This window comes from Tamandua tetradactyla, chromosome 2 (assembly GCF_023851605.1).
Source record: "Tamandua tetradactyla isolate mTamTet1 chromosome 2, mTamTet1.pri, whole genome shotgun sequence".
Lineage (NCBI taxonomy): Eukaryota > Metazoa > Chordata > Mammalia > Pilosa > Myrmecophagidae > Tamandua > Tamandua tetradactyla.
The window spans coordinates 36,930,282-36,943,707 of NC_135328.1; the positions used below are offsets into that span (position 1 = coordinate 36,930,282).

Consider the following 13,426-nt stretch of genomic DNA (forward strand, 5'->3'; position numbering starts at 1 on the left):
CAAAACATGTATCGAGCTTATAATGTGGATAAGAAGTACTGAGGTGATTCAGATTTTTTAATGCTCTCAGAGATCATAGTTCTAGTTGAGAGGCTGACATACAAATAAATAAGTGCAATGCAATATCATGGATTTGTCTGCAGTGGGTGTAGAGAACAGTCATTCCACCTAGAGTGGAGAATATCAGCAAATGCTCCAGTGAGGGAGTGACTTAAAAGCTGAGTCTCATGCTGAGAATTGGCATTTAACACCTGCACATGCCAGATATGAGAAGGAAAGACATTTCAGATAAGGGAATCAGCAAGATCACAGGTTGAGAAATGTTAAAATGGCTTGATCAGAGTACTAATTAAGAATGCCAGAAGCAAAGTACATGGGGGAAGTAGTGGAACATGAGGCAGGGCCTTTGAAAGTCATGTCTTGAAAACTAGTTGGTCTGTACATGAAAAACAAGAAAGAGTTCCACAGATCTCAGCATCAACCCTTCATTTTCATTAGCCACTTTTTTTCACATTGATTATTGCTGCTATAGTGCACTGCAAAATATCATGCTTGTGTAGGTTAGAAGTTTCTTAAGAACAAGCATTCCCTTTCACTGAGTATTTTTTCTACATACCATTGTTTGCATAGGTGTTAAAATTCATTTAATGTCATCTGATGAGTATCATCTGGCTCAGTTCCCTTAATGTAAACAGGGAAAACTGAGGTCCAGAGTTTAGTAACTTACTTGAGATCATATTACCAGATGGAATAATAAATGATGAGTTAAATCCTTCATCAGTTGCACAATTCTGTGAATATACAAAAAAAATCATTGAATTGTACACTTTGAATGGGTGAATTTTATGGGATATGAATTATATCTCAATAATACAGTTTTTAAAAAACAATAGTAAAGTGGACAAAGGAATTAATTTTTCATAAAGAAATCAGAGATGTGATTAATTCTACAAGTTCTATAATGATTGTAAATTACTCCTGCTATAATACAGTTAGTCACTATTCAGATAACAAGGTAATCCTCTTAGTGCAAATAATAAATTCTAAGTAAGGAGGCTAATCTTTTTAACAGGTAAATTATGATTTGTTAATTATTGTTAAAAATTGTTTATCAGTTGGTAAATTGGTAATTTTGAGATTTAATGGAGATAAAATTGAGAATCTTGAATTAAAATCTTATGAAGAATAAAAAATAGAGATACGCATTTGTATTTGAATTTCTTGAACATATACATTGATTATATTGAAATGTGAGTTAATGTGTCAAGTACTATGCTTCGCATTGGAGTTAAAGCTGGAAAACGTCTAGTCTCTGCCCTTAAGTTGCTCACAATTTAATGGGATAGACAGACAAGTAAACAGGTAATTACAGTTTAGCATAACATATGTTACAGGTATGCTACAGTTTAGCATAACATATGTTACAGCCTCCTAGCCCAAACTGAGGCTATCAAGGAAAGCTTTTGTGCTTCTGAAAAGTGTGACCTGAGCTAATTCCTAAAGATTGAATTTGCTAGGTGAGGTGCGGCTAGGGAAACAGAAAGTGTTCCATTTTCATGGAGAGGAAGTAGCATGTATAAAAGCTCAGCGGGAAGAAAGCAGTCATTTAATGTTCTGAACCATGGAGGGTATATTAATCAGGGTTCTTTAGAGGAGAACCAATAGGAGATAGCTGTAAATATGAGATTTAAAAAAGTGTCTCATTCAACAGCGGGAATGGAAGAATTCAAAATTTGCAGGGCAGGCTGTGAAGCTGGCAGCTCTCATGAAGGGTCTGGACAAATTCCACAGGAAAGGCTCAGCTGTAGAGGCAGTGAAAAATTCTCTCTTCTTCCTTAAATGCCTTCAACTGACTGGATTGTTTTGTTGGAGTGGGGGGCAGGGCGCCTTAGTTGATTGTAGATGTAATCAGCCACAGATGCAATTAACCAACTAATGCTTTAATACACCAGCCTTTCAGTTTATCAACCAGCCACAAAATAACCTTGCAGCAGTGGTCAGACAAGCACTGGGCATAATCACTTGGCCAAGTTGACACCAGAACCTAACCATCACAGAGAGGGAATGTGAAGTGAGGGGAAAAGTTGTGGAAGAGAAATAGGCAGTGGCTAGTTATGAAGGATACTGAAAATTCTGTTAAGTTTTCACATAATATTGAAGGCATTTGAGAGCCATTGGTGAGTTTTCACAAGAGAAATGACATTTTCAGATTTACTCTGAAGTGAAAAGTGAACGTAGGGGTGATAGTGGGAAAGGTATTTGAATGTTAGTAGTTATTTTGTATTTTTAATTGTAATTGAGATTTTAATTATATTTGTATTCTGTCTCTTTTAGAATTGGGTGAATTGGAACCTATGTGTGTCCAGTGTAAAGATGGTTACACAGGCAAGAACTGCAATAAATGTGAAAATGGCTATTATAATTCTGACAGCATCTGTATAAAGTGCCAGTGTCATGGCCACGTGGATCCAGTAAAAACTCCAAAGATTTGCAAGCCTGAGAGTGGTGAGTGCATCAACTGCCTCCATAACACCACTGGATTTTGGTGTGAGAACTGTCTAGAAGGCTATATTCGAGACCTTGAGGAAAATTGCATCAAAAAAGGTAAAACTTCACCTAAGGTTGTAAATTTAATGTCTAATCCTAGCAGTGAAAATCTAAGGACAGCTATCTTTAGATTTACAAAATGTAATCCCATCAGAGGAATTTTCTGGATACAGATTTTGATAGGTTTCTTTTCATTCCTGCTGCTCTCCTGATACTCCAAAGAGAACCAAGACAGAGTCATTGTAGTGTTCTCATATTTTCTTTTCATCTATTTTTACTTTTTTGTTGTTGATAATTTAGAAGTCCTATCATTTCCTTTATCCTTTGCTTCTTGTATTCTCATCATTTCCAGTGATCATCAGAGCGACCTGTAATCTGTTAGAAGTTCCTATGGAGAAACTAGGATTCTCTCTATAATCTGTCCTAACTTTGGGTGTAGGATTCCTCCTATGTGATGGAGGAAATAATAATATTCATTTTGCTTTTTTAAAAGGAAAAGTTTTTCAGATGACGAAAGATTTCTTATAGGCAAGTTCAATAAGGGTTTAGTTAGAAATTAATGACAGGACAGTGCAATGGTAGCTCACCGGCAGAATTCTTGCCTGCCATGCCAGACATGGGTTCAATTCCTGGAGCCTGCCCATGCCACAAAAAAAACAAAAAATTAATGACAATTATAAACTCAGGATTAGTTAGGGATATTTAGAATTTATTAGGTCATAGAGAGATTAGATAGACTATATTGTTCTATAAACCACTCTGGCTGGTATCCTAATAGATGCTAAATATATGTAATTTTTTGCCATTTTCTTGGTACTCTTATTATGTTCTGATCAGTGCTATATGACAGATTGAACTCTATCACTGACCTAGAGATTCTGTCACTCAGTTCTCTTTCCTATCTGGGAAGCATACCTTGTCCATGCTTAGTGTCAGGTCTGTAGTAATTTTTCTTATTAGTTATTTAATAATTTAAACATGTTTCTTTTTAGGCTAGATTGATGTGATTGACTATGGTGGTGAATTATAATGATAGTGATTATTTTATTGAGTTCCTACTGTGTGCCAGCCCTGTAAACATTAAATGTGATATTTGATTATTAAATTATATCATTTAAACCCTCCCCAAATCTCTGCAGAGTAGATGTTATTATTCCCATTTTACAGATGAGGAACCTCAGGTTTAAAAATATGAACTTTCTTATCTATAGCCAAAAGTCCCTTTTGATTACAAAGCCTTGAGCTTTCCATAAGCTATGCTGTTATTGGAGGTAAAAAAGAAGAGTAATTTAATTATAAAATAGCTATAATCTACTCAAAAGACAAATTACTACATATGGAATTGAAGGAAGGCTGTTTTCTCACATGGCTGATACTGACTTTGAACATTTAAATCGTGCTTTTCAGGCATAACTTGAAACACACGTTTTCCAATTTTGTTTTCACCTTCTCTGAGGATAATTTTACCCTTGTGAAATGCCATTAGTATGTTGGGTTTAGTAATTCAAAGGATTGCTATTTATTTCTGTCACTTTTAACCAAGAGATTTAGAACTCAATAGTAATATGTTTACTCCCTTTGCAGGAATTTGTACTAATCTGTCCCCGAGTAAAGAAGGGTAGAAAACTCTAACATTGGAATTTTCCCAAAGATTTAATATAGATGTTATACATTTTGGAGAACAGTCATGGATATAATGATATAGCTTTCCAGATTCTGATTCTTATCACTATATTTCTTTAAGAATTATTTTTAACTTGCATTACCTTAAAACAGAATATCATGTCAACATCCCACATCAACTTCCACTCCTATGTGCATTTTTTAATTGTTTAACTAGATTATTTTGTCTTTTACATTTCATTCTCTGTTTTTATTTCCAGAAGTTATTGTTCCAACACCTGAAGGTTCTACCATTTTGGTTTCCAATGCCTCTTTGACCACATCAGTGCTCACCCCTGTTATAAATAATACATTTACCCCTACAACCCTGCAGACTATCTTTTCAGTAAGTTCTTCTGAAAACAGTACTTCAGCTTTAGCTGATGTATCGTGGACCCAATTTAACATCATCATTTTGACAGTCATCATCATTGTAGTGGTGTTGCTGATGGCATTTGTTGGGGCTGTGTATATGTATCGGGAGTACCAAAACCGGAAATTGAATGCCCCCTTTTGGACCATCGAGCTGAAAGAAGACAATATCAGTTTCAGCAGCTACCATGATAGCATTCCCAATGCAGATGTGTCGGGATTGTTGGAAGATGATGGCAATGAAGTGGCTCCCAATGGGCAACTGACCTTGACAACACCCATGCATAACTTCAAAGCCTAAGGAACTAGAAACTATTTTCCTGCATTGTTAAACCACATTGCTTACTAAGAAAGCATCAGCCCCTGGGCCACACAAAGTCTGTGTAGCATTTGCTGAGAAAGCAAAGCCAAACAATGCATCTGAAATTTTCAGGTATAATTTGTAATGCACTTAGCCTAATTATTCTTAGTTTTCCAATGAAGATCTGAATCATTCCCTGTCATTAGGACTTGAAGTAAAGTATATTTTTGTATCAGACCACATGGGAGTATAGAAAGGCTGAACCTCATAGTGCCACTCAAATCCACTTGGACCTTCAGATAGTCTCCTAGGAAAGTATCGGATACACCACCTGTAACAGGATGATGGATATGAAAGGGGGAAGGACTGCTGGAAGACTTCATCTCCATTCCTGAAACAAATTTTTTAAAGAAGGGTCGGGGTGATATTCAGTTTACTGTATTTAAGACACTGTTGAAGAAAAACTGATTCCTAGGCTGTCTCACAATAAACAATCTTGATTGTTTCCAGAATAGGGACAGAAAAGTCCCAAGAAGGTCTTTAGAAGGCCTTGATTTTTACTTCTAGGATTCTTGCTCAATGATGGGATTAAAGCACAGGATAAGCTTTGAATGGTAGAGAGAGAATGAAGGCAGTATTTGGGAGCAGGAAGCCAATGGTCCTCCTCAGGATCTCAGTGTAAATGATCAATTGTCTAAAGTTAATGAATATTCCTGTCTCTGGAGAATAAAGTGTATATAGTTTATGTAGCATATCTGATCAACATATGTATTTGTATCTATTTGTAAAAAAAAATCATGTCATATTTTATCATCTAGAATTTATTTGTATAGCAGTAATAGCATTGTAAAAAGAAAATATAGGGATTGGTTAAAATACTGTAAAATAGATGGCAGTATCACTAGAGCTGGGACTCTGGTGAACATCCATCATTTTAGTCCCTCTTTGGACATTGTTGAAATGCATAAGAGGTTGAATGTTTCTAATCTTTCATCCCTTTTTCAATCTAAAAGTAGAGTTATATACCCTTTGACTTACAAAGGAGGATATAGATTCAAGCAATAGATTTTGAAGTCAATGGTTGTTGAGCTGGGACACAGGCTGCTGCATTTCCCAAACTACTCATCTAATCAAACACTAGTCACCCTATATAAGATTTCACCTTTATATATAAAACATATCCTCATTCAAAAAAAAATATCTTTTTCTAAATGTAAAAGATAGTCTTCCAAAGGAATTAGAAATATTTTAGTTCCAAAAGAAAAAAAGCCATCATATTACTTGGGATCCTTGCTTTCATGCCTGTGAAATCTTTATATTCCTGTTTCCCCCTGCCAGAAAAACCCCTTTTATTTGAACATTTGCTGATGTATGTGCACTCACTCTGTAGTCCTGTGGTTGTCCCATCTTTCTCTTTTCCAGTTAGAAGGAGTCTGCAGTTGGGTAGATGTAGTTAGTCCTTACTTTTAGATGCAGTTTTCTCTTAGAGACCATGCACTCCTCTATTATGTTGACAAATTGAGAATTAAGATAGCCAGAAAAGCTGCCAGAACTCAAATACAGATATTTATTAGGAGGAAAGCAAACTTGAAGTAGTTTTGGAAAAAAATAAAAAGCAAAGACTACCTATTAGATTAGAGCTAGGAAATCTCAGTTCACATCTCTGTCTAACTTCAGAGAAAAACATAGAATTTGATCATCCCTCTGTAAGAGACTCGTAACATATTTTCAGGATTTGGAGATGATACACTGGAGGATGTACTGGTAAATAATCTAATTCTGGTGACTTGGGGTGCTCTGTGTGTTCCACCATTCTCCACAAAAGTAGAAATTAAATTACATTGCATTAAAATTATTTAACATTTGTAGAGCCCTTTGCAATTTGCAAAACACTTTTCTACATGCGTGCCCTTTGTTCCTTACCATAGCCCCTTGAGGAGATAATTATCCCTATTTTATAGACTGAGGCTCAGAGGAGTTAAGTCTTGCTCAAGGCTGCACAATGTGTGTCACTCTTAGGCTTGGAATTGTGACTCCTAACTCCAAAGCACAGGCTCTTTCACTCTATCCTAGTGTAGAAATTGCCATGGACAGAAGAAGACTGGGAGGAAGATCCCTTCTTTGGACGTTTCTAATTTTTGTGCATATGAGGTACAACCCAGAGCTGTATAGCTATGAAGGACTTTATGGAGAGATCACCAGAGGATTACTATCTGAAGCCAGAATTAGCGATAAGAAAACAATACTGCCAGTTTGTTCGTCATTAAAATTAACTAATCCTTCCAAGCAGAAAGGGAGAACCTGCTTTCCCGCAGCGACTGTCACATACGCCTGTACAAAGTGTAAGCACTGCGCAGTTCCAAGGAATTTATGTAAAGTAGCAGATCAGCCTTCTTCCCAGTACCATCCTGCCGAAGTCAGGAATTGGAATGGTGAAAAATATATGTTTGAAAAACCAAAAATTCATCAAAAAAAAAAGGATGTTTGTTGGAGTCTAAAGCCAAAGCCATATAATCTGAATTTTGGCCATGTAGAGATTCATTGAAATAGATGTTAAATGATATAGCAAAAAATAAAACACAAAGTATGTTTAACTTTTAATTATTGTTAACAGTTCCTTGATCATGTTCTTAATTTTTCTCAATGGAAAAAAAAGGTCTTAAAATTTTTTTTAACGTTCTTTACTGTCCCCAGCTATTTTTGCTATGGAAGTAGTTTTGCTTTAAAATTCAAGTCAATCATGAAGTGATCTACCACTGAAATCAGACTAGAACATTAGTGTGAAATGCTTTACACAATATTCATCCCCCTAAAGTCATGAGGCCCACAAAATCATGGTATCTCACAACAGGATCCATCAGTCCTTTAGAGAGCTTGATATGGGAAGAATTTTTGTCTAAGGTTTAGAAATGTGTTTATTTTTAAATAGGGTAAGACTGATGGGAATCTTTTTGATAAATGACAGATACAGACTATAAGGCAATGCACTTATCTTTATTAATTTATTTTAGGAAGCCCCTCTGTATTTCTGATAGATACCCTAGGTACTGTTGTTAAATGTCTCTGTTCTCCCTTACTTTCCCCTTACTCTCTCCATCCTCCAGCTACCAGAGCTCTCTTTAAATGGAGTTCCTTCAGTTATAAAGAAAAAAAGATAATAAAAATGAAACCTCATGTATACTAAGGTCCTATCGTCTAATTTGTTTCTCTTCCCAGGGATATCTGGATTTTAAGAAAGGAACACAGAGAAGACAAGAAATGGGAGGAGAGAGATTTTTTGGACAGGTTTTGTAGAAGACTCAAATTATATGTTGACCCTCTAGCCTGAATATTTCCAGGAAAATTGACCATTAAAACAATACTCACTGACCTACTAGTTCATTTAGGTCAGCTGAGTGCCTTCAGAACATTTAGCCCTTCTCTTGGTTTTGGAAGCAGAGAGCTAAAGTAACAGTACTTCCTCTTGGCAGCTTGAATTGGAACTGTATTATTAGATCATTTGCATTGGTCTGGTACAGATAGAAAAGGGCCTTTTTGTAGGACACATAGTGAACATACCATGACTTACAATGAGCATCCCCTAGCTCATATATTTTGGAGTATATGGGTAGGAGTTGAATTTATACATCTCAAGGAAAGCTCTAATTTCTCTATTCAGAGAAGTAAAAAGCAACTCATAATAGCTTGTTAGAGCAAGGAACACATTTCTAGCCTCATCCACGAAGAACCTTTAGTGTGTTATGATCTTGACAGTAGGGAGTTTGGGAGCTAAAATGAGTTCTGTTTGTGCAGGAGAGTAATGGAAGGTTAACACAAGTTTTCTCTTTAATCCTGAGCCAATAACATGAGAAGGAATAGCAGAAAGAATATACTGACTCATATGAAGAAGTCAAATAATGTCAAATGGACTAAAGGTTATAGATCATTAAAATGACAGTGGTTGAAAGATGCTTTTTCAAAAGCAATTGGGAATCTTTCTTACTTTTATTTACATGTATGCAATAACTGTGACAGCAGCACTAGAATGAGAGCCGAGGGCTTCATATCTGAGTGAGTCCAAAAGTTAAATTATTTAAAGTCAAATTTTAATGCTAGGCACAAGTACTCTGTAATACTTTAAATTTCAGTCCAAGCAATTGGGAATGTTTCTGAAACATTAAACTTGTATTTATGTCACAGAAAAATCTAACACAAATTTTAAAAAATATCTCATACATATGCTGTACTAGGCTTCATGATGCATTTCTAAATTTGTGTGTGATTTGAATATATGAAAGAATTTATACAAGAGTGTTATTTAAAATTATTAAAAAAATAAATGTGTATAATTTGTACCTATTGTAGATTTGTTGTCTTACTTTTTTATATGGTCAAGTTTATTAGAATTATTTTAATATATGTCAAGGATCATTTATTTTAAACCCACTTCATGAAAATACTTGAACCCTTAATTATTGACCATGCTTTCAAGTTGGGGGGAAAATAACTTTCCCCTCTTAAAAAATATATGTTCTTGTTTATGCTTTTTGCCTGTCCCCCCTGAGATCAACTGGAATTTCCATGAATATTTTTTACATGAATATTTTATGAAGAAAACGTGCTTCCTTTGGATTTCTTTTTCATATATGTAAAGAATTTCATTTTTTTAGTAGAAATCTGGAGGAAACTATGTTCTGTGTGTTTATTAGGTAAGCCCAAATGAATGCATTTTTTTATTTTTATTTTTAAGGTACTCTTTAAGATCCTCTATTTTGAAAAGCTAAATGGTGTTTATTGGGATGCCATCTAGAGATCCAAGGATTACTTTGAAAAAGAAGAAAAAAATGTCAGGCATTTTTTTTTTTGAACTGAACTCTTTATAAACTTGAAATTGGATCATTAAACTTCAGTTTGCTGATATTTAAACTTTAAAAGCCTCCCTTTATTTTCTAGTCACATAAGAAAATACGTTTTGCTACTTTATTATCACACCTTATGTATTTATATCATGTGTTTCTATGATGTGTATGAATTAAGTATTATTTTAAGGAAGCAGAATAAGCTTGCAGAAAATCTAGGCAAATTAAATTTAAGAAGAAAGTAAATATATAATATATGTAAACTCACACTTTATATATTGTCAAAAGCATCACTTTTAATTACAATTAAACTTGAAAGGAAATACTGTCAAAAATATCACTTTTATATTACTGTATTTATACTTTTGATTAAAGTTGATCAAGGAAAGATGTTTATTAGATTGCATTGTCAGAATTGGTTATATTTGTTTTCCACAGGATTATAAAATGCATATGTTTAAGAAAAATTCCACCTTTCATTATAATTAAATCTATATTATATCAGTACCTTCTAAGTAAAAGTTATGCTTAGTTAAATTTAAAAAATTAATCTAAGAAAGAACAAAATCTGTTTTTCATGACTTTGATAATGCTAGGAATGTTAACTGCCAGGTTGAAAAGCAACTTTCTAAGTGATGTTAAAACCATAAGATCATAGTTATATAAGCTTGTTGTTAAGGGAATTTATGAAGAAATTATGCTACTAATTTTTGTATAGACTTTCTAATATTTCTACTTACAAACTGAAAGTATTTAGACAATGTTTCATTTAAAATGTATTGCTTGCTTGTATTAATAAGTAGGTTTTAAACCTTGTATGTTGAATACTGTGCATCAGAGAGTTTCAGGAAAAGCAGGCAAAATGTTTTCTTTATGTGTAAGAAGAGTAGATTTGGGTAATAAAGGAAATGTTTGGGAGGAAATCTTTGTGATTTCCTTTCTGTTGTTAGACCAACTGCTAAAGTCATATATGTTACATTGCTTTTAAAATTTCCATGCCAAATAAAAATCTCTCATCTTTTCCCCATGGCTACTCCCATTCTAATACAGCCACATTAAACTCATGTAAAATTTCCTACATATGCCAGGTATATAATGTCTTTCTCCCTTTGCTAGTGCTGTTTCCTCTATTCACACTCTTTGAGAATTTGTATTTATTTCTTTGCAGCCCATTGGTAAAGAAAAGTTGATCAATCCTGATTTGCACCTCTATTTTGCCTAATGAATATACCTCTCTTGCTGCATATATTTTGTATTTGTACATGTTAATTTATGTCTTTTCAAGTAGGCTCTGTGTTCATTGAAGCAGGAATGTTTATTCTTCTGTTACAAGGATCTGGCTTAGTGCTGGCATATTGCGGGTGATTAGTAAATGGCAATTTAAATGAAAAGGTACTTGATGGATATAAGAGTTGGTATGTGAACTTATTTGGTAATAATATTGTATGAAATATTATATTCAGTGGGTAGGACAATATTTCTTATTTGTGAGAGCGTTCAATGTATAGGCTTTAGAGAATCTGAGAAACCCTTGAAATCAGATGCTGTTTTGTTTATGAATAAATTGGGTGTTTTTCCTCTGGAGAGAAGCTCCATACCTTTAATCATTTTCTCAAAAGGATCAGTAATCCCAAAGAATTTAAAACTACTTTTATGGGAATTAGTTTGCATATTTCAGCAATAAAAACCCTCCTGTCAAGTATTAATTAGTACAGCCTTGATTTTAAAAATTCACTTCTGGGGAATCCCTCATGAGGAAATGACCTAAAAAGCAGAGATTTCTGTGCAAAAATATATTTTCCCCAGTTAAATATAAAGTTAAAAAAGAATAGGAAACAAACCTTAAATGGGCAACCATAAGGGTGTGGTTTAGTGCATACACTTATCGGGATAACATACAGTCTTTAAACAGGATTAGGAAGAATTATTAAAAACAGAATCAAAGTTAAGTGAAGGAAAATATGAGGGTTTTGAAGATGTGCTCGTGATTCCATTTCTGGTATATAGTCTAAAGAAATTCTTATGCATGTACACCAGCAGTCACAATTCAAATTTTTTACTGTAGCATAATTTGTTATAGCAAAGTAACTGGAAACACTCCAAATGTCTGTCAGAAGAAGCAGAATGGATAACCGATGATCTATCCATATATATAGGACAGAATTTTATATGCTAATGGAAAATGAATGTATTACAGCTCTATACATCAGTATGGATGAATTTCAAAACTATAATACTGAGCCAAAACAGCAAATCAGAGAATATATATAACAGCATTTTTTAAGGGTAAAAATGGGAAATGGAGTGATATTTTGTTTAGAAATACATGTGTGGGAAAACTGTAAAGAAAAATAAGGGAATGATTAATATAAAATTAATGATAGCTTTGGAAGTATACTTCAAAAGTATTGATAATGTTTTATTTTTTAAATGGTGTGGTGGATACAAGGGTTTTCATTCTATTATGTTTAAAAACAATAAATATATATGAATTTAAAATTTAATATATAAGTAGCATTTCATAGCAAAAAATTAATATGATATAATTAAATTTTGTGTATGTGGATGCAACATGATTTCAACGATAATGAAAAAACATGAAGAAAAGTTTGGAAAGAAACAATCTCTCCCTGAGTACAGACTCAGGGAAAAAATAAACAAAATAATCCACTACATTTTATTTTGTAATGGTAAAAGAATAAATTTATCAGTGGGCAATAGCAATCCTAAATGTTTATCCACCTTATAACAGAACTTCACAATACCTGAAGCAAATACTGACAGCACTGAGAAGAGAAATAATCAAAACCATAATTATAATTGGATATTGTAACTCCTTTCTCAAAAAACCAATAGAATAAGCAGTAAGAAAAACAGTAAGGTTATAGAACACTTGAACAACTCTTTAACAATATCACCAACTTGATCTTATTGAAATTTATAGAACATTCCATCTCACCATAGCAAGGCATATACTCTTCTCAAGGGCACAAGAAGCATTTACTAAGGAAGACCATATACTGGGGCATAAAACAAGCCTCAACAAATTAAAAAATATTCAAATCGTAAAAATGATACTATCTGTCCATAACAGAATTATATTAGAAATTAACAACAGAGATATATCTGAAAATACCCAAAATATTTGAAAGCTAAATAACATACTTCTAAATAACCCATGGGTCAAAGAAGGGATGAATAAGGAAATTCAAAAACATTTTGAACTAAATGAAAGAGAATACACTTTTCAAATGTGTGGGAGGCAGCTAAAGCAGTACTTAGAAATTTAGAGAACTAAATGCTTATATTAGAAAAAGGAAAGATTACAAATCAATGACCTAAGTTTCTATCTTAATAAACTAGAAAAAGAAGTGCAAAGTAAATCCACTGTTAGCAGAAAATAGGAAATAATAAAGATAAGATAATAAATAAATAAAAATAGAATACAGAACAGCAATATAGAAAATCAGTGCAACCAAAAGCTGGTTCTTTGGAAAAATCAACAGACTGATAAGCCTCAAACCAGACTGATGAGGAAAATAACCAATAAGAGAGAAGACACAAAAACAATATCAGGAATGAAAATGATAGAATTACTACAGATCTTACAGACATTAAAAGGATAATAAGGAAGCACTGAATATCTTTGTACTAATAAAATTAATAACTAGGGTGAAATGTACAAATTCCTTAAAAGACACAAACT

General features: G+C 33.6%; 1 protein-coding gene and 1 long non-coding RNA gene across 2 annotated transcripts in view; one reads left to right on the plus strand and one right to left on the minus strand.

The window, feature by feature from the left end:
- Positions 1 to 9,225, plus strand: part of MEGF9 (multiple EGF like domains 9) — a 139,071-nt gene extending 129,846 nt beyond the window's left edge. Inside the window, exons 5-6 of the mRNA XM_077143564.1 lie at positions 2,335 to 2,604; positions 4,431 to 9,225. Of these exons, the coding sequence (XP_076999679.1) occupies positions 2,335 to 2,604; positions 4,431 to 4,882 (722 nt within the window). The 3' untranslated portion in view covers positions 4,883 to 9,225. The remainder of the gene's footprint in view (positions 1 to 2,334; positions 2,605 to 4,430) is intronic.
- The window catches only part of LOC143668956 (uncharacterized), a 53,291-nt gene that overhangs the window by 7,731 nt on the left and 32,134 nt on the right, over positions 1 to 13,426 (minus strand). The gene's annotated exons all lie outside the window — the stretch shown is intronic.